Here is a 22,358-nt window from a genome sequence, read left to right as displayed (position 1 = left end):
ATAGATGGAAATAGTGACCAGGGAATGGAGTTTGTATATTGAAACAAATATAATGATTTAGGTAATTTCACTACCTCATCAAAAGACATCCCTGGTCATCTGCTCACCCCGTAGTGGATATTGGCCAAGAAATCTGTCAATTTAGAGACAGGAACGGGGTCAAAGAAGGTGGCGGTGAGATAGAGCTGGATGTCATCACTATCAGTACCATAAGTGCTTTTAGATAATGTTGCCAGGGTGCAACACATAGATGAGAAACAGGAGAAGGCCAAAGATTGATCCTTGTGGGATACACAAGGTACTCATGAGGATGGCAGATGACCAATCATTATTGAAATTCTTTGGATACCGCTAGACTATTTAATGAGGCGAGTACAATCTCATCTATCTGTACACCACTGATGAAGTATTGAAGGAAGATAATGCAGTCAATTGTGTCTATGGCCACAAAACAGATATTACAAACATGGGGTGATATTGATTTTAATAAGAAGTAGCAACAGAGAATGCTAGAACCACTAAGCAGGGTGGGCAGCATCTGCAGAAAGAGAAACAGTTAATGGCTTAAGTTGATTCTCCTTCTCACTCCGTGATGAAGCATCTTCAGTCTGAAACATTAACTCATCTTTTTCCTCTCAGAAATGCTGAGTGTCTCAAGCAACTTCTGTTTTTATATTAGATTCCCCCCACCTGCAGTATTGTAACTTCCTATGCTGTGATATGACAAGAGCTCTGAATCTGAGCGGTGGAATTCAAATAAGAGCACCTAGAAAGTATGGGAGCATAAGAAGGGGAAGGGGGGAAAATGACATGGGCAGACGACCAATTGGCCAGCAGCAGTACCTGGGAAAAGGAGAAATGCTCACTGCAATCAGCTTCACTTGAATTGGGCTGGTACTAATGTCCCAACAAATCTAATGGTGAGCTGACAAGAAGTGGGTAGAGGGGAAGTTTAGAAAGTTAAATAAAAAAACAAAGCAATGGTGCAGAGTAGAAAATGGGAAAAGAGAGACTGTCATGAAGGGTCAAAGAGAATGGTACTCCTCTAATAAGAGCCAGAGCAAGAACAAATGGTAAAGAGGAATGGACCAAGTTAAAGCCTCTTCATTTGAATGCATGCAATGCATGTAACAAGATGGATGAATGAATGGAATGACTGAACATAACTGGGTATGATGTCGTAGCCCTACAGACACAGAATTCAACGTGAATAAGCTCGGGAGTTCATTATTCCAAGATGCTCCTCTTTCAGAAAAGCTTGTCAAAATGGAAAAGAAGGCACAGAGGCAGTGAGATGAAAGAATGGGATGAAATCAGGAGGAAGGACCCTAGTTCAGAAAATCAAATGTCTTTTTGGGTGGAGCAAAGAAAAAGCAGGAAGCAGAAATCATTTGCAGGTGAAGTTGTGGGGCCCCATACTAAGGTGGCAAGTCAGGGTATTACAATGAAAAGGTAATAAATACCTGCCAGAATTTAGTTGTTATACAGTATAGAGTGGTCTCATCAAACATATAGTACTGGTGCAGAGGATGAACTCACGGAGAAGGTAACAGATCTGAAAGATGTGGGCTACCTTACATTGAATATTGCTCAGTAAGAAAGGGCCAAGTCCCTTGGGGAACTATGATCATAAATTATGCCGTTGTAAATAAAAAATGAAAGTTTGTCAGGCCTGCACAACCAAGCACCTCCGAGTCTCAACCCAGCCAACAGGAGGATCTCCCTGTGGCCACACACTTCAATTCCACAGACCACTCCCACTCCAATATGTCTGTCCATGGCCTCCTCTACCGTCAAGATGAGACCACACGCAGGTCGATGGAGCAATACCTTATCTCCCGCCTAGGTAGCCTCCTTCCTGCCGGCATGAACATCCAACTCACTGACCTCCGTTGATACCCCTGCCCCCACCTTACCCCATCCCTATCTATAATTTTAGTCTGGTTCTCTTTCTCTCTCTTTTTCCCCCTCACTATAATCTCCCCCCAGCCCTACCTTTCTTTCTCTTTTATTTCCCATAATTCTCCACCTTCCCCCTAGCCCATTTCCCTCCAGCCTATCACTTCCCATCTCTGTACTTCATCCCTCCCCACCACTTCTTATCCCCCCTCGACCATCCCATGTTACTTCACTCCTGATGAAGGGTTTCGGCCAGAAATGTCGTCACTACCTCCTCCCATAGATGCTGTCTGGCCTGCTGAGTTCTGCCAACATTTTGTGTTTTTATTTATTTCCAGCATCTGCAGATTCACTCGTGTTGCAACAGGAGTCACCTATCATTTGTTTCCAGCTCATCCCCTGCAGCCTATTTAAACCCAACACTCACCCACTGTCACTGTTCAACCAGCCTCAATCCATTTCTCATAGTCTTTAGTATCTGTTCTTTCATGTTTTGGCCCCTCATGGCTTGTTGTTTTTGCAGTCTATTATTAAAGTTATCGTTGATCATTGTATTGTCTGAGCTGCTCTGCATTTGAGATAAGCCTCCTCTCCATTTCCTGACAGGATGGGTGAACCAGTGATTGATCCAGCAGAATTTACTTACCTAAAGGAAGTCATCCGCTGACAAGAGTATATGATCTAGAAGCCACTGACCATCTGCTATCCACTCTTTTCCATCTCCCCATTTTGATACAGAAACTCTGCACCAGTCAACCTCCTTCCTCAGAGCCCCAATTCCAGTACCCAAACTCATCAACAGGTCCCCAACCTGATGCTGCATCTTCTTGTCTCACTGCATCTTACACTTTGAGCTCGCATGTTCAATGGACTGAGCCAAGATTGCCTTCGTCATCTCTCTCTCGGCTGGGTGAGCTCTGACCTGGGCCGTCGCTAACTGGGGCTATGTAATCACTATTTGCAGTAAATATGAGGAATTCACTGCTCAGATGTGCCGGGAAGTGGAGCAGATGCTTCATCTGTGCAAAGGCTCACGCTTGCTGTTGGCTTACACCATGGGATTCGGGACCCTCGTAACGGAGTGTGGAAGTACTGCTGCCCCATTATCATCACGGACTCCCAGAGCACTTGAAAGATGAGCTGTCTACCCAGGAGATGCCCACCAACCTCAAAAACATTATTGCTCTGGCCCTCCATACCGACAAGCGTCTTATGGAACAACCATTCAGATTATCAGTCAGAACCCCAGTTCCATTCCAGCCTGTAGGATCCTCATCAACAATGCCTCCAGATCCCATACAGCTGGGGAGAGCTCCCTTATTCCCCCCAGAGTGTGGGCATTGGTGGGGAAGCAACTTGGGCACTTACTGCGGGGTAACCGATCACCCACACATCAAACGCCCACTGCGTCTGGGAAACAGCACCAGCAGGTAGATACGAGGAGCTTTCTATCTGGTAAGCTGACCTCGGCCTCTCATTGCAGCACCACAGCATGACTCAGTCTCTCTGTCCTCCTCCACACCCTGACAGCTCTCAGCACACAGGAGGCTCATGCCAAGCCTATCCCTCACCCCTTCTGCATCAGGACAATGGCGGGCATCCTTTGGAGCCTGGGATGGTCAGACTGCACACAAGCACTGGGGAGTGCCATGAGTCCATCCAATTCCTCCTTATCGACTCACCCAACACTCCTCTAATCTTAAGTTACCCCTGGTTCTCCACTCACAACATTCACTTCACCTGGTCATGTAGTTCACTGCTGAATTTGGGACCTATCTGCTAGACCATCTGCTTGCAACCTCAGTTGACATCCACCCGTAAATCCATGGAGCTGCAGGAAACTCTTGACCTCATCAAACGCCCACAGGAATAACATAACTTAGCTGCTGCCTTCAGTAAATAGGAAGCCAGCACCCCACCACCTCACAGTCTACATGACTATGCAATCCACCTCCTCCCCAAGGTTATGTGTTCTCCCTCTTGCCTCCTGAGACCCAGGCCATGAATGACTATATCACCGAAAGGCTTACAGCGTGGCTTCATTTGACCATTCCAGTCCCCAACTGGTGTAGGATTCTTCTTTGTCAATAAGAAAGATACAGTTCTCCGCCCCTGCATCGACTATTGTGAACTCAACAAAATCAGCATTAAGAACCGTTCCCATCTCCCCTTGAAAGATCATCCGAGACACTGCACAGGCGTGTGTTCATCTATCTTGGACGACATCCTCATCTTTTTCGAGGGCCCCCAAGACCACATCTGTCACATCCGTTTAGTCCTTCAGTGTCTCCTTGAAAATGAACTGTACTGCAAGCTAGAGAAATGCCATTTCCACACCCAAATCATTTTTTTTTTTTACATCCCTTCACCCCAAACCATAACCATGGATCCAGAGAAAGTGCGAGCCATCGCTGAATGGCCCTGACTGTGCTCCCTCAAAAAGCTACAGCACTTCATGGGCTTCTGTAACTTCTACCACTGTTGGATCAGGAACTACAGCCGAATTGCATCTCCTCTCACCTCGCTCACCACATCACCTACCTCACAGGTAACCTGGTCTACTGCTGTGGACAACGTTTTCGAGGCGCTCAAGTGACGCTTCACCATCACTCCCATTCTCCACTTTCCAAATCCCTCCGTACCTTTTGTAGTAGAGGTGGATTCATCTGGCACCAGGGCTATCCTCTCCCAAAGTGGACAGGACAGGGAGACAAACCCTATGCCTTCTTCTCTCACAAGTTCAACTTGACACAGCACCATTAAAGAGTAGGAGACAGGGAGCCATTCACCATTTAATAGGCCTTGGAGGATTGGACTCATGGGCTGATGAAAAACCAAGCCCTTCCTGATTTGTTCTGACCACCAAAACCTTATATCCATACAACACACCCACCAACTCATCCCATCAAGCAATTGTCTGGGATTTTGAGACCCAGTTCCACTGGGCTCTACAACACGTGCCTGCTCTAAGCGATACACCTAACACCCATACGTGCGTACTGGTGGCCGTACCCTCTGAGGCACCCAGTGGTCCCACTTCTCACCACTCTCCAGCCATCCAGTCACACGACGGGCTCCGGATTTTCTGCAAAGCTGATTCTCACCAAGATCAAAGATGTACATCAGTTTGTCGCTGCCCGCCCTCAATGAGCCTAGTCCGAGCAGCGGTCCTCTGGGCTCCTGCATCCCCTTCTGGCCCCTGATGCCCATGGTCCCACATCACCATCGATTTCAACACAGGTTTGCCACCTTCTGATGGGGGCCACAGTAATCATGACAGTGGTGATCAGGTTTTCTGAAGCAGCCCACTTCATCGACCTACCCAAGCTTCCATCAGCCGCTGAGGTGGCGGACCTGTTTCTCCAATGTGTAGTCCACCTCTAAGCTTTCCCTCAGGACATTGTGTTGGACCAGTGCCTGCAATTTGTCTCCCGCATCTGTTCCATCCTCTGCCCCTCAGTGAGTTTGTCCTCTGGATATCATCCACAGACCAACAGGCAGTCAGGAAGTGGAGAAGTTTCTGTGATGCTCTGCTCTCTCTAAACCTCCCACAAGGAAGAGGCATCTGCTCTGTGCCGAAATGTCCCACAATCTACCCACCTCCTTTGACCACGGGTACCTCACCCTTGAAGTGCTTCATGGCCACCAAGCCACTCATGGCTTGTTATTTTCACAGCCTATTAATCAAGCTGTTCATTCATCATTGAATCATCTTCTCTGCTCTGCTTTTGGGTCAAGCCTCCTCTACATTTCCTGACAAAGCCTCCTCTACATTTCAATCGGAAACTCATGTCTTGAATCTCAATAAATAAAAATAGGCAGCGCCATGGTGCAGCTAGTAAAGTTAGTACTTTGCAGCTCAGTGATCTTGAACTCTCGGTAAAGGCAATAATTTCCCAGGATCAAACGTCCTAAGGTTTTGAAGGTGGTACCTGCAGAAATAGTGAATGTCAATATCCAAAATATAGTAGAATTGAGTGTGGTTTCCACAATGTAATCCTACCTTATAAAAGAAAGAGGGAGAACACTGAACTATACACTCATTAGACTGGCATATGTAGAAGAAAAATGTTGGGATTTATCATAAAGGAAACGGTAGAAGATTATTTAAATTAATAATAGTGTTGAACAGAGTCAATATGGATTTATGGAAAGTGTAAAATGGCAAATCTGAGGTTGTAATTAGAAAAAATAGACAAGAGCAAAGGAGTTGATGTGGTATATCTGGACTTACAGCAGGCTTTTGACAAGGTGGCACCAGTGTCATTAGTGAAAGATAGGGTGTTTAGTACTGGGAGTGTTGTACACGAGTGCAATGAATAAACAAAGAGTCAGAAAAATTAAGAACCATTTTTATTTGGTTTGGGAAGCTGTGATTAAATTTTTTGCAAGAGGAGCTGAGTATAAAAGTGGAGATGGTTTGCTCTAATTATATGAGATCTTTCTGGGTCTGCATGTGTATCTGCTCGTATCCTGAATCAAAGAAGATGACAACGTCTGAGTGGGTCTGGGCTCACTTTTGAAATATTATGCCTGATTCCCCTAACTGAGGAAGGATATCGTTGTGAGAAAGGGCATTCAGCAAAGATTCACAGCACCAGCTGCTGGAATGGCAGGTTGTTTCATTGGAAAAAATTAGTAGACTGCATTTATATCCTCGAGTTTGAAGAATGAAGTGTGATCTCACTGAAAGATTCAAAACTCTTACAGGTTTGATAAAGTAGATGTGGAGTTGATAATTTCCCTGGCTATGGTATCAGAGTCTACAGTCTCCAGATCAGACAATGATAACTTGGACAGCGATGTACCTTTTCACCCTGTGGGTAGTGAGTGGACTTTGTCCTCAGTGCTTGGGCTTTACAGAATATGAGTAAAGCTGTGCCTTTAGATCCATCTTTTCTATCTTCAACCTTTCATCCTATCACAGACCTTCCATCTTTCTTTATTTTTGTTTCAAAATTTGTTTCATCAATGTCTTTTCCAGTTCTAATGAAGTCATACAGCTGAAAGATTAACTTCATTTCTCCTTTCCTAGATGACATCTGACCCACTGAATGCTATCGGCATTTTGAGTTTATATTAAGGGATGCCAGTGCCATGATCTGGAGCTCAATTCCATTTTGCCAGCATCAGGAACTCCCAGGTTAGACCACAGTGCAGCCAAATACAGTTTGGCATTAATCCCATCTTCAAAGAGTTTCCACCCTCCTGTGTGCTTGTAACATTTTCCACACCAGCCATCTGAATCAAATTACTGCTTTCTTATCAAATATTAGGCAACTGTTTGGTTCTTAAATACTCCCAATGGCAGATTAGGTTTAAACTCGTTAAATTCTTTACATGCAGGCAACAGACCAGAGAAGACTGCATCAAATTGTGAATCGGTCTCTCTGGTCCAATGATGGAAGAACAACGTGCGAATTTGTGAGAGTCAAATAACCAATTATTTCCACTTGTTACATCGGTGTAGTGTGAGTCGAAACAGCCCAAGCAATTCAGACATTTAGGGCACTTTTAAACGTGAACCCCCCCGCCACTCAGACTTCCCATCGTGTCCACTGTTTCTTTCAGGGTTTGATTGGCTCCGATCAGCCCAACCTACAATACTCGCTCTGCCCCGACTGCCATTGGATAGCTCCCTAATGATGGCAAAGATTTGGGAGGGCTCTGCAAGTTAGACTTGGTTCCTCACAAGAGTATGAGTGTTTCCATAAAAATTATTAAAATAATTAATTTGCAAAGAAACTAACTGGTGTACATTGTTAAAATGTTAAATGATTCAGTAGTCATCATCAGTGCTCTTTAAATGAGTCACTTACACCCCGACTACAATTCCTGCTTTTGGTAATAAATGTATTTTCAGCTGCCTTGATGAAATTAACTGAGGATACTGCTTAGAAACAAATTAAGGAACATGTTTTAACATAGCTGTAATGCTGTCCAGTTGGAAGATTTTACATCTGTGCTTGTGAAAGAGAGTTTTGGAAGTGTAACTGGACCACTGCCAATTCCAGGCTCTCTTATCCCTTCCTTCTCACCCCTGTTGTAGTTAAATCTGCTGCTCACAGTTCTAGCAACACCACGTTTGAACCTAACCTCCAGGTGTCTGTGTAAAGTTACTGCCTATGACTATATGGGTTTCTTCTGGGGTGGTTCAGTTTCCTTCTGCGATTGATTAAAAGCTTACTGTAAATTGAAGCTCGTGTCTATGTGTGAAAGGAGTATCAGGCTAGAGTTCATGGGAATGCGGGACAGAGTTGGTTACAGAGCTGGCATAGGCTCAATAGGTCAAATGGCCATCTCTCATGACAAAAAGGATAGGAAATATGAAAATTACACAAATTATTAAACAAAATCATTGTTCATTGTGAAAAGTCTCTTCCATGTTTAATAACATGCTTGTATAAAATAAACATTCAGCAGGGCAGCATGGTAACGTAGTACCAGCGACCTGGGTTCAATTCCTGCCTCTGCCTGGAAAGAGTTTGTACTTTTTCCCCTGACCGTGTGGGTTTCCTCCAGATGCTCTGGTTTCCTCCACAGTCCAAAGATGTACTGGTTGGTAGGATAATTGGACATTATAAATTGTCCCGTGGTTAGACTAGGATTGAATCGGGGACTGCTGGGCAGAGTGGCTCAGTGGGGGGTGCAGGGGAAAGGCCCTATTCCGCACTTTATCTCAATAAACAAATTTTTAAATAAAATGCCTTTAGCCATGTTTAGGTAATTTCTTATGTGACCAACAGCTGTGGAGGTCAATGCCTCTTTTCACTGAGGACTCTTCAACGACAGCTCTGCAAATCAAAAACTCCATGATCTGCAAGGTAAAGGCAGACTGGCCAAGTTCTCCTCCAACACAAGATCCAGATATGTTTCTAGAGCGGAGTTTTGGAACCAGCATTTGATAACAGAGTCATGGATTTATACAGACTGAAACAGGCCCTTCAGCCTAATTTGTCCATTCCAAACTAACTGTGCTAATTCTGTAGAAATACTTTCTCTACCATCTGCTAAAAAAGCAACTAGAAAACTACAAAATGCTGTAGGAATTCAGCAGGCCAGGCAGCATCTAGGAAAAGAGTAAAGTCGACATTTTGGGCCAAAACTCTTCAACAGGGCCGAGTTTCAAAGGTAGCTTCAAAATGAGTTTTGGCACAAAAGCCTTCTATATATTGGTGAGACCCGATGCAGACCGTTTCGCTGAATACCTACACTCTGTCTGCCAGAGAAAGCAGGATCTCCCAGTGGCTACACATTTTAATTCCACATCCCATTCCCATTCTGATATGTCTATCCATGGCCTCCTCTACCGTCAAGATGAAGCCACACTCAGGTTGGAGGAACAACACCTTTTATTCCGTCTGGGTAGCCTCCAACCTGATGGCATGAACATTGATTTCTCTAAATTCCGTTAATGCCCCTCCTCCCCTTCTTACCCCATCCCTTATTTATTATTCCCCCTTTTTTTCCCCTCTTTGCCCCTCGCACAATCACTCCTTGCCTGTTCTCCATCTCCCTCTGGTGCTCCCCTCCTCCCCCTTTCTTTCTCCCTAGGCCTCCCATCCCATGATCCTTTCCCTTCTCCAGCTCTGTATCCCTTTTGCCAATCAACTTTCCAGCTCTTAGCTTCATCCCTCCCTCTCCTGTCTTCTCCTATCATTTTGGATTTCCCCCTCCCACTTTCAAATCTCTTACTACCTTTTCTTTCAGTTAGTCCTGACGAAGGGTCTCGGTCTGAAATGTTGACTGTAGTTTTTTCCTGCAATGTCTATACCCTGCTGGTTAGTCTTTTATTATAAATCAAACTTAATCATTTTTAAGAAATGGTTGAGGAAAAAATTAGATTATTTTGTAAGAATATATAAACACATGAGAGAAAAAGAAATTATATAGAAATAGCTAAATATCCAAAGTGAGGCAAATAGAAGTAGAAGACTCAAGTGGAATAAAAAAGCTAGCATATACTATTTGCATTGAAAGGTTGGTTTCTGGGCTGCACATTTCACCTAAAATGAAATTTTATCCAAAGTTTTGCACACAAAAATGCTTTCAATCAATTGTAGATGCAGTACTCTTGCCTGAAATACTGATGGTGTTCAGACAACTGGTAAAGTACAGAAGTGAGCAATAGCTGAATCCAATACCTAGACAGCCTTTGCCACTTCATTCCGAGTACACAGGGCTTAACTATTCTTAAAGTCGACTGTTTTTGCCAAGTTTGCCGGTGTCCACTTGATGAGTGGCATTCTCCAAACAGCTGTCACAGTATCTGAACAAACTTGAAGGTTGCTAATAGCCTTCCTGCAGAAATGTTGACATATCAGACCCCTCAAAGGAACGTTCCTCATAAACCTTCAGCCTGCAGAATAGATCTACCTTTGAAATATCATTTGCTATTCATGTTCCTCACACTAAACACAGTCCATTGGATGTCAGTCACAGCTCAGAGTAGCTGTTTTTCCTCTCCCTCGAAAGATCATGGGTTCAAGTTCCACTCCTGAGAGCTGAGCACACTTGTGCATTACTGAGGGATGCTTTAGGATAAAACATTTAACCAAAGTTGTCTGCCCTTCTGGGTGGACATAAATATCCCGCAGTACTATTTTGAAGCAATGTGAGTGGGGAAAAAAAATATTTGACACTCAACCACATCAAGAAATATTGAGACAGGTGGCTAAAAGAACACAGAACAGTAAGCACAGCAACAGGCCCTTTGGCCCACAATGTTGTGCCAAATAAAACTAGTAATTAAATGTCTAACTAATTCCTTCTGCCTAGACAATGTTCTTGTCTCTCCATTTTCTGCACATTTTATGTGCCTATTTAAGAGCCTTTTAACCACCTCTACCACCCCTGTCAACACATTTCAGGCACTTACATCTCTGTGTAATAAATGTGCCCAGCTCATCTCCTTTGAATGTACCCCTTCCCATCTTAAATACATCAGACATTTTAACTTTAAGAAGAGTACTGGCTTTCTATTCTAGGTCTTTCATAATCTTAGAAACATCCATTAGGTTTCCCATAGCCTATACTGATCCCGCGAAAACAAACCAAGTTTCTCCAATCTCTCCTCATAGCACATGTCCTCCAATCCAGCCAGCATCCTGATAAACCTTTTCTGTATCCTCTCCATGTCCTTCCTATAAGCAGAATTGAATGCAACACTTCAGATCTGGCCTTGCCAGGGATTTATAAAGCTGCAACACAAAATATTAGGAGTTCCTAACAAGAAAAGAGCAACACAGAGACTTTGACAGGGACTTTCAGAGCTCACGGTCTGAGCAACTGAAGCCATAAGGCCATAAGACATGGGAGCAGAATTAGGCCACTTGGCCCATCAAATCTGCTCCGCCATTCCATCATGGCTGATCCATCAGCCCTCTCAACCCCGTTCCCATCTTCTCCCTGACTAACCAAGAACCAGTCAACCTCTGTTTTAAATATTATCAATGACTTGGCCTCCACAGTCATCCATGTCAATTGATTCCACAGATTCACCATCTGGTTAAGGAAACTCCTTCTCATCTCTGTTCCAGACAGATGTCCCTCTATTCTGAGGCTGTTCCCTCTGGTTGTAGACTCACCCCTATAGGAAACATCCTCTCCACATCCACTGTGTGTAGGCCTTTCAATATTTGATAGGTTCCAATGAGATCTCCCCTCATTGTCTAGTAAGCCTATGTTACATCCTTGCTCTTATATTCTAGTCCCCTTGAATTGAGTGTTAAATTGCATTTGCCTTCCACACCAGACTCAACCTGCAAGTTAAACTTTAGGGTATCCTGCACAAGGATTCCCAAGCCCTTTTTCCCTTCTGATTTTTGAATTTTCTCCTCATTTAGAAAATAGTCTGCACCTTTATTCTTTCTACCAAAGTACAAGATATTATATCTGCTGCTTCTTAGCTCATTCTCCCAATGTCCAAGCTCTACTGCAGCCTCCCTGTTTTCCAACACTACTTGCCCCTCCACCTATCTTAATATCATCTGCAAACTTGGCTACAAAGACAATAATTTTGTCATTCAAATCATTGACATATGTATACGTAATGTGAAAAGGAGCGGTCCCAATATCAACCCCTGTGGAACACCACTTGTCACCACAGCCAGGTAGAATAGGCCCAATTTATTGTGACTCTTTGCTTCCTGCCAATGAGCTATTCTTTTATCCTTGCTAGTATCTTTCCTGCAATACTATGGACTCTTGCCTTGTTAAGTACCCTCATGTACAGCACCTTGTCAAAGGCCTTCTGAAAATCCAAGTAACATCCACTGACTCTCCATTTTTCCTACCTGTTATTTCCTCAAAGAATTCCAACATTTTTCAGGGATGATTTCTCTTTAAGAAAACAATGTTGATTTTAGTCTAGTTTGTCATGCACCTTCAAATATCCCAAAACCTCATCCTTGGTAATGGGCTCCAACATCTTCCCAAACAATGAACCACTGAAATCCAGCTAACTAGCTTATAATTTCCTTTCTTCTCCCTCCCTTCCTAAAGAGTGGACTAATATCTGCAGTTTTCCAATTCTCCAGAACTATTCCAAAATCTAGTAATTCCTGACAGATCATTATTAATGCCTCCATAATCTCCTCAGCTATAGTATCTCTTTCAGAACCCTGGTGTGTAGCCCAACTGGTCCAGGTGACATCTACCTTCAGTCTTTTCAGCTTTCCAAGCTTCTTCTCTTTAGTAATAGCAATTACATTCACTTCTGCCCCCGACACTCTCATATTTCTGGTATACTGTGTTGGCCATGGAGGAGTTTAAATATGGAAGAAATGGCAAACTCAAATGGGTCAAGTACAATGGAAGGAGACAAACCAATTGTCTTTGTTCTTGCCATGTGCTTGAGAAAATGAAGGCTGCCATTTTGTGAAGCTACTCTGTAACCTCCATCTTGTGAACTACTTGAGAACTGACTCTTGCCCTGAGATAATCTAATCAGAGCAATTGAATGTGGTGTGGTGAACTACATATACCTGACTGGACTGCTCCTGTGGCTCCTCCCACAGACCCCTGCTGACTGCTTGTGACTCCTCCCACAGACCTCTGTATAAAGGCGATTGAGGCCTGATGCCCGGCCTCATTCTCCAGGATGTAGTGTTGTTCATTCTTCCAGTCAATAAAAGCCGATATCTCGCTTCTTACGTCTCAGAGTGAGTTATTGATGGTGCATCATGTGGACACAAGGAGTTTTTACTATTGTCCTGCTAAACCTGAAATCATTCTCAGATAAGCTATGTATTGTGTAAAATGGAAGGTTTGCAGAAGTAATCTCATTATCTCAGCCCAGTGTCGGAATGATCTGGTTTGACCAGTTTGAACAACAATCAAAGGGAACGAAAAAAGTCACCTAAGGCATGAAGTTGTGTAGCCCTTGGACTTCATCCACTGGTAAGGTACTATAGGTCATTCAGATGATCTATAGCCAATAACACTGAAATGCAACATTTGAACTGGTAAGAAATGAATATAGAAGCTGGGGCTTCAAATGCAAAGTAACAATAGTATCAAAGATTCACCATCACAAAGAATAACCCCATGCCAAGGGCTGGGGGAAGAAGAATCAAATGTATGGCCAACAGGAGATCCCCTATTCTGACGTTATAAATTAAAAAAGGAGTTTGAGTGAGTATTGGTACAAAGGGAACAGCAGAATTCATGTTTTAAGTTGTTGGCTTGGGGTCAAGATAGTTACATTGTTGTTTGTGTAGAGACTATAAAGTGCTAACTTTGATTAATTAAAAGTTGTTAAGTGAATTTCCTAACCTAGTTCCATTGATGAATGGTCAACAACTGCTGGTGTCTTCCACAATGGAGACTTATCAAGTTCACCCTTCATTTTCTTGTCCATCATTATTACCTCTCTAGAATCATCATCCAGTGGTCTGATATCTACTCCTCACCTCCCATTTACTTTTTATATATCTGAAAAAACTTTTGGTATTGTCTTTGATACTTTGGCAAGCTTAACTTCATATTTCATCTTTACTTTAGTTGTCTTTTGTTTGTTTTCAAAAGCTTCCTAGTTCTCTAACTTCCCACTATTGTTTGCTGTATTATATGCCCTTAGTTTTGCTATTATACTCTTTGATTTCCCTTGTCATCCACTGTTGCCTCATCCTCCCTTTAGAATACTTCTTCATCTTTGTGATGTATCTATCCTGCACTTTCCAAATTGCCCCCAGAAACTCAAAACATCGTTGTTCTGCCATCATCCCTGCTAGTTTCCCCTTCCAATCAACTTTGGCCAGCTCCTCTCTCATGCCTCTATAATAATCTTTACTCCATTGTAATACTGCTACATCTGACTTTAGCTTCTCCCTCTTAGATTGCAGGATGAAGTTTAATATATTATGATCATTGTCTCCTAAGGGTTTCTTTACCTTAAACTCCCTAATCAAATCTGATTCATTACAGATCACCCATTCCATAATTGCCATTCACCTAGTGGGCTCAATCACAAGCTGCTCTAAAGAGTCATCTCATAGGCATTCTACAAATTCCCTCTCTTGGGATTCAGCACTAGCCTGATATTTCCGATCTACCTGTATATTGAAATCCCTCATGATTTTCATAATATTGCCCATGATTGAAATTTATATCCCACATCCTGGCTACTGTTTTGAGGCCCTGAATATAACACTTATCAGGGCCATTTTACCCTCTCAGTGTCTGAAATCTACCCACAAGGATTCTATCTTCCAAACCTATGTCACCTCTTTCTAAGGACTTGATTGCATTTTTTTTACCAACAGAGCCATCCCATCTCTTTTCGCTATCTGCTTGTCCTTTCAATACAAAATGTATTCTTAGATGTTAAGCTCCCAACTATGATCTTCTTTCAGCCACATCTCAGTGATGCCCACAATGTCATACCTGCCAAACTAATTGCACTGCTAGATCATCTACTTTATTCTGTATATTGTTTGCATTTAAATATATCACCTTCAGTCCTTTATTCAACCCCCTTTTCAATTTTTCCCCCATTTTACAATTCACCGCATCCCATGGATTGCAGTTTTGCCCTATCATCTGCCTGTCCATCCTCACAGTCTCGGTACACACAGTAACAACTTGTATACCAACTGCCCTGTCCTCAGCCCTATCACGTTGAATCCCAATGATCCAGAGATCTGATACCCTGCCCCCTGCATCACTTCCTCATCCACTCATTCATCTGTATTATCATCCTATTCCTGCCCTGAACAGCATGTAGCACTGGGAGTAATCCAGAAGTTGCTACATAAGAGGCCCTGTTCTTCAGCCTTTTCCCAAAACTTCCTATGGTCACTGTGCAGGACCTCTTCCCCTTTCTATGTCATTGGTGTCAATGTGCACCATTGCCTCTGGCTGCTTTCCCTCCCTCTTGAAAATCTTTTTCAGCCTCTGAGACATTCTAGATCCTATCACCTGGGAGGAAACATACCTTTCTGGCTTTTCTTTCACAGCTATAGAATTTCCTGTCTGTCCAGCTAACTATCAAGTTCCTTATCACTACTTCTCTGCCTGACTTTACCCTTCCCTGCTGAGCCTTAGGACTGGCCACAGTGCCACTGGTCTGGCTGCTGCTACTGAGCCCCCACCTGAGCAGTATCCAAAGGGTATACTTGTTACTGAGGGGAATAGCCACAGGGGAACCCTGCACCGATTGCTTACTCTCCTTACTTCTCCTGTTGGTCACCCATCTACCATCTGATCTGCACTCTGTGTGTGATCACCTCAGTAAAGGACTCATTTGGGGAGCCTCCTGAATGGTCCTGAGTGCATCCAGGTCCAGTTCCTTGACCTTGTTAGTCAGGCGTTGAAGATGGTTGCACTTCCTGCAGATGTAGTCACCTGGGGGACCATAAGGTATGCCTGAACTCCAACATCTCAGAGGAGCAGCATTCGACTACCTGAGCTACCATCCTGCCTACACGTTCACAAACTTGAGTACTAGCCTGTGCCTGTTCCTGCCCAAGCCTGTTGAGCTGAAGCCTGACCACTCTAACACTTTACACTCCAATAATGGCCACTCCATTTAAACCTTGCTTCTTTTTACCTTGTCTCCAACTCACTCTATAATCTCCCACTCTGTAGACAAGTCCGTCAGTATTGGATTGCTTAAAACATTTAATATGATGGATATTGAAAAAGGAGCAAGAAGGAGATCTCCCCTGTTGCTGGGCTGGAGCAGGTAACAGGGTTAAGGATTCCTTTCTGAGTTTAAGCAGCTTTGCTGGAGGCAATCTGTCATATCAGCAGTAGATTACTATCTCCTAAGCCCTACCATCAATATTTCTTCAATGTAGAAGAGCAAAGAGAAAATTAAAGAGACAAAAATATGAGGCATTATTTTATGGAATGTGCATTTTGCTGGCCTTAACAGAAAAGCCCATGTTCCATAAAATAATGCCTCATAAAGATTGGGCATGTGGCAATGTGAGGTAGAAACAGGCCTCACTCCAGCCCCAGTACGTCTGGTATTTCAGTAATTGCCTATTACAATACAGACTAATCCATATGAATGTATGTTGTTTGATTCCCCAGCTCTTATGTACAGATTTCATTCATCGGCTGTAATCAGCAAACTTTGATGAAGACCTGCTGTTGAAGGGTATGTGACCAGTCATCTCAGTACAGCTGTCTCACCTTATGGCCACTCAGCACCGGCTTGAGGAAGACATTTGCCACGAAGGAGTCTGTGCTATGCAGCACTTCAACCCTTGACAGCCAGCTATAAGATTTGCCAAGGTAACAGCTGGGCTACAGCTACTAAAGCTCAAAACTACTTTAACTACTCCATGCAAGCACTCTCTCCTAATACAAAACATAAGTGGATCTTGATAGTCACCAGCTCAGAACCGGTTTGTGAGCAGCCTCTCAGCTAACTTGATCGTTCCCAGCTTAAATACCTTTTGAACTAAGGTGATATAAAAAGATGAGCTTCCTGTTGCAGCAGGCAATAATTTGGCATGATTCAGAATGGCAGCAGAAATTCTCACCATGTACCTCGGAATGGTTTAAACTTGTTCTCCAGGTCAAATTCTTGCCTGCCCAGCCGAGAGAGGTCCACTCTTAAATCTGGACAGATTGCAAACTCTTCTATGGTTTTACTGATCTGGTAGATCTTCTCTGTCACCGACTCAGGAGCTGGCCCTAGAAACACAATAGAATAACTGAAAAATGTAAAGAAATTTTAAAACCCATCGTTCAAAAGCAGCAATACCAGATTTGTTTCTACAAGTTCTTTGCAAAGGACAATGAAATTTCTAGCTTTGTAATGTATTAAACATTCCAGCATCTGAAGTGACATCATTTTCTGATTGAGTGTTGGCTTGCCCACATGAGGTGGAGGGAGATAACAAATGGAGTGAATTCCGCCTGCGGTGTTCCACAAGGACTTATTCTGGGATCTCTGCTCTTTGCGACTCTATAAATGACTTGGATGAGCAAGTTGAAGGGTGGGTTAGTAAATTTGGAGATGACTCAAAGGATTGATGGCAGTATTTTTAGTAATGTGAAGGAACAGAGGGCCTTTGGGGGTCTATGTCTATAGATCCCTTAAAGTTGCCATGCTAGTTAGTAGGGTGGTTAAGAAGGCCAATGGTGTGTGTACACACACACACACACACACGGGAAGATATCGCTGAAAATATTGGCTGCCTTACATTTGACATTATATTCTGATCTTATCCAAATCTATCACTCCATCCCTCCTATCCCAACATTTTCCTCCACGGTTGGAGGGTAGCACAGTGACACAGTTTGTTGAGATCCTGCCTCACCGCCCCAGTGACTCAAGTTCAATCCTGACTCCCGTTCTTGTCAGCGTGCAGTTTGCATGCTCCCCCGACCATGTGACTTTTCTCCATGTACTCTAGCATCCTCCCACATCCCAAAGGCTGTGAGTTGACTGGTTAATTGGTTAGTGTGTAGGTATGTATTAGAGAGTTGGGAGAGTTGATGGGATTATAGGGAGAATAAATAGATTAGGATAGAATTTGTGTAAAAAATGGGTGATTTTTGGTCAGCCCAGACCAGATGGGCAGAATAAGAGGTCCAGAATACAAGAGCAGGGATGTGATGCTGAGGCTTTAGAAGGCACCGGTGAGGCCTCACCTTGAGTATTGTGAACAGTCCCAGGCTCCTCATTTAAGAAAAGATGTGCTGGCATTGGAGAGGGTTCAGAGGAGGTCACAAGGATGATTCTGGGAATGAAAGGGTTATCATAGGAGGAATGTTTGATAGCTCTGGGTCTGGACTCGCTGGAATTTAGAAGGATGAGGGGGATCTCATTGAAACCCTTCGAAAGTTGAAAAGCCTAGACAGAGTAGATGTGGAAAGGATGTTTCCCATAGTGGGGGGAGTCTAGGTCAAGAGGGCAGAGCCTCAGGATAGAGGGGCATTCATTTAAAACAGATGTGGAGAAATTTCTTTAGCCAGGGGTGGTGAAGTTGTGGAATGTATGACCATTGGCAGCTATGGAGGCCAGGTTATTAAGTGTATTTAATGCAGAGCTTGATAGGTTCTTGATTGGCCATGGCATCAAAGGTTACGGGGAGAAGGCCAGGGAGTGGGCTGAGGAGGGGAAAAAAGGATCAGTCATGATTGAATGGCAGAGCAGACTCGATGGGCCAAATGGCCTAATTCTACTCCTATGTCTTATGGTCTAACACAATCTGTCACTCTGGGGGTGTTTGGTCTGAAATGGTAACTCTGTATCTCTTTCCACAGACAGTGCATGACCTGCTGAGTGAGCTAAGCATTTTCTAATTTCATTTAATATCTCCAGTAATGCTTTTTTTATTTTTAAAATCTCATTTGTTTCCCTCGTGACAGCTTCTTGACACAGATTCATGTGACCAGTGCCCTTCTCAGGGCTGAAGCAATTTTATAACAGGGCTGCATTGTTCTTAGCTGATGCTGGGAATCTGACTCAGTCTCTGTCCCTGGATAACTTATCAGATCCATGGACTCTCTGATGTTATCTCTGTCGCATATGGTCAGTGAAAATAACTTTCCAGTGCTCATCATATGCGCTTTTTAAACACGTTGGCGACATTTCTTTCTTGGCTGACCATGTTGCAGTCTACAGTAGTTACAAAGCCCAAATCACCCGCTCTGCCTTCTGTAAGACCATAAGATGTAGCAGCAGAATTAGCCTATTCAGCCCATTGAGTCTGTTCTGCTATTCAGTCATGGCTGATTTTTGCTTTTTAATCCCATTCTCCTACTTTCTCCCCATAAACCTTAACCCTCTTGCCAGTCAAGAACCTAACGATTTCTGCCTTATTGACATTGAATGACTTAGAGTCCACACCCTCTGTGGCAACAAATGCCACACATTCACTATCCTCCGGCTGAAGAAATTCCTCCTCATCTCAGTTTTAAAGGGACGTTACTTGATGATGAGGCTATGCTCTCAGCTCCTACGCTCTCCTAATGAGGCCTGGTTAAAAACAGCCTGATCTTTTCTCCTTAAGGGGAAATCTATTTGACTTCTTACAGCAGGATAAGCATCCTCTACCTGTCCACTCTACCTAGGCCTTACAGCATTTGATAACTTTTAACAAGATCCCAATACTTCCTTCTGAATCCCATCGACTACAAGCCCAAATCTGTCAAACCCTCGGTTTGCACTTCACTGCATGTCTTCCTTCAGTTTCTTGCCTGGCTTTGGCTGTTTCTGCAGCTTTGCACAGTCTGCATGCTTCTGGAGTAAACTCTACCTCATGTAGTAGCCTTTTGTTCAGATTAGTTTCCTGGATTCCTCGAATTACCTGAGCCCTTCCATTTGCAAAGCTACAGCAGTCTGCAAACAAGCTTAGCTATGCTTAGAGAATTTCAAATCATTCTCTGTGCTTCTGGTTACAAGAAAGAACTGCAATCAGTCACCAATTTTATTTCCAGGCCAATTGTAATGTGCTTGTTGGGCATCTACTCCAGAATCTCTTCTGGTGCTGTTATGGATAGCATAATCTCTCACCTTGTGACTAATAACTTACAGCTTGTTCCTAATTTGCTATGCTCTGGTTTATCCAATGTGGCCTGGTTAATAACAGCCTGATCTTCTTTCCTTAAGGGGAAATCTTGCCTGACAAATCTCTGACTTCTTCCAGCAAGATAAACAAAGGAGAGTCAGGGGACAAATTGTTTACTTGGATTATTGGAGGTTCTTTAGGTGCTACACATGGGGCTGCTAAACAAAGTAGGAGCCCATGTTATTACAGGCATGATTAAAAGATTGGCTGACTGGCAGGAGTCAAAGGGTGGGAACTAAGAGGAGTCTTCTCTGGTTATTTGCTGGTGACTAGTGGTGTTCCACAGGGGTCAGTGTCGGGTCTGCTGCTTTTCACATTATATGTTAATGATCTGGATGACGGGAAGTGATGATTCGGCCACGTTTGAGGAGGATACAAAGACTCGTGAATGAGCAGGTGGTGTTGAGCAAGCAGGAAGTCTGCAGTAGGACCTGGACCGGTGGGAGAATGGGCAAATAAATACAGCTTAGCAAAGTGTATGATAATGCACTTTGGTAGAAGGAATAAAGGCATAGACTATTTTCTAAATGGGGAGGGAGTTCAGAAATTGGAGGTGCAGAGGGACTTGGGAGTCCTAATGCAGGATTCCCTAAAGGTTTACTTGCAATTGAGGTGACAGTAAGGAAGGCAATCGCAATGTTACCATTCATTTTGAGAGGATTAGAAAGATAAAAGCAAAGATATAACATTGAGGCTTTAATAAGGCGTTGGTCAGAATATTGTGAACAATCTTAGATTTCATGTCTGAGGAAGAATGTATTGCTGTTGGATAGGGTCAGAGGAAGTTTACGAGAATGATTCCCAGATGAAAAGGTATGAGGAGTGGGAGATGGCTCTGTGTCTATACTCACGGAAGTTTAAAAAGATGAGGGGGAACCTCGTTGAAACCTACCGAATATTGAAAGGCCTGGATGGAGCAGACATGGAGAGGATGTTTTCAGTAATGGGAGAGTCTAGAACCTCAGAGACTGGGGGGATTTTCTTTCACTAGGGTGGTGGATCTGTGGAATTCACTGCCACAGACAGCTGTGGAGGCCAAATCATTGGATATATTTAAAGTGGAAGTTGGAAGATTCTTGATTAGTGAGGGTGTCAAAGGTTAAAGGAAGAAGGCAAGAGAATGGGATTGAGAAGGTAAAATAAATCAGCCATGAGGAAATGGTGGAAAAGACTCGATGGGCCAAAGGGGCTAGCTCCACTCTACGTCTTGTGATCTTATAGCCATATACCCTACACAATGTAGAGCTTGTCTTCATTGCTTTGACCATTAGGTAGTTAATTGTCCTGAAAATCTAGTTGTGCATTTTTATTTACTCCATGTACTTTCTCCAGTGAATTACTCTCCTCCTTGGTTGCTACCCAATATCCTTTACCAAACCTGGGGTTTAAACTTCTTCAATAGCATTTCCAGTACCATGGCACAGGATCTTCTCTCATTCCCTCATTTTAAGCTGACAAAGGTTATTTATGAAAGACTTTGTATTATGCATGGCAGCATTTCTTACAGTGCCTTCCTTATAAAGGCATAGAGCTAGCTATTCTGACAAACTCTATGCTCGATGATACACAGAACAGTTGGGCACAATTTTTAAAGTGATATCAACCACAAATATATATGACAATTTAGTAACATAACTAGAAAACTTATGGCTGATGTGTGTATATAATGTGCCTATAAAAAATAATCACCCCCCCCCCCCCCCCCAGAAGTTTCCATATTCTGTTGTTTAACAACAGAGAATCACAGTGGATTTAATTTGGCTTTTTGACACTGATCAACAGAAAAAACACTTTTGTGTCAAAGTGAAAACAAATTGGTCTAAATTTATGACGATTATTAAACACAAAATAATTGCTTAATTACTCACCCCCTTCAAGTCAGAATTTGGTAGATACACCTTTGGCAGCAATCACAGCCGGTCTATGTGGATAGGTCTCCAGTAGCTTTGCACATTTGGATACTGCAATTTTTCTCCATTCTTCTTTACAAAACTACTCAAGCTCTCTCAGATTGCATGGGGATTGTGAGTGAACAGTCCTTTTCAAGTTAATCCACATATTCTCAATTGGATTGAGGCCTGGACTCTGTCTTGGCCACTCCAGGACATTAACTTTGATGTTTTTGAGCCATTCCTGTGTAGCTTTGGTTTTATGCTTGAGGTTATTTGTTTTGCTGGAAAACAAATCATCTCCCAAGTCGCAGTTCTCTTGCAGACTGCTTCAGGTTTTCCTCTAGGATTTCTCTGTGTTTTATTGCACTCATTTTACCCTCTACCTTCACAAGCCTTCCAGGGTCTGTTGTGGTGAAACATCTCCACACCATGATGCAGCCACCACCGTGCTTCATGATAGGGATGGTGTGTTTTTGATAATGTGCAGTGTTTAGCTTACGCCAAACATAGCATTTCGTCCAAAGGCCAAAAAGTT

At 43.2% G+C, this 22,358-nt stretch overlaps 1 protein-coding gene across 1 annotated transcript in view; it reads right to left on the bottom strand.

The window, feature by feature from the left end:
- Nucleotides 1-22,358, bottom strand: part of pgm5 (phosphoglucomutase 5) — a 185,593-nt gene that overhangs the window by 97,152 nt on the left and 66,083 nt on the right. The window contains exon 3 of the mRNA XM_073048482.1: nucleotides 16,900-17,046. Within this exon, the coding sequence (XP_072904583.1) occupies nucleotides 16,900-17,046 (147 nt within the window). The remainder of the gene's footprint in view (nucleotides 1-16,899; nucleotides 17,047-22,358) is intronic.

The sequence above is a fragment of the Hemitrygon akajei genome, chromosome 6 (genome assembly GCF_048418815.1).
Source record: "Hemitrygon akajei chromosome 6, sHemAka1.3, whole genome shotgun sequence".
In the NCBI taxonomy this organism is placed as follows: Eukaryota; Metazoa; Chordata; class Chondrichthyes; order Myliobatiformes; family Dasyatidae; genus Hemitrygon; species Hemitrygon akajei.
The sequence above is the reverse complement of the archived record's forward strand: the minus strand, read 5'-3'. Positions and strand labels throughout refer to the sequence as shown.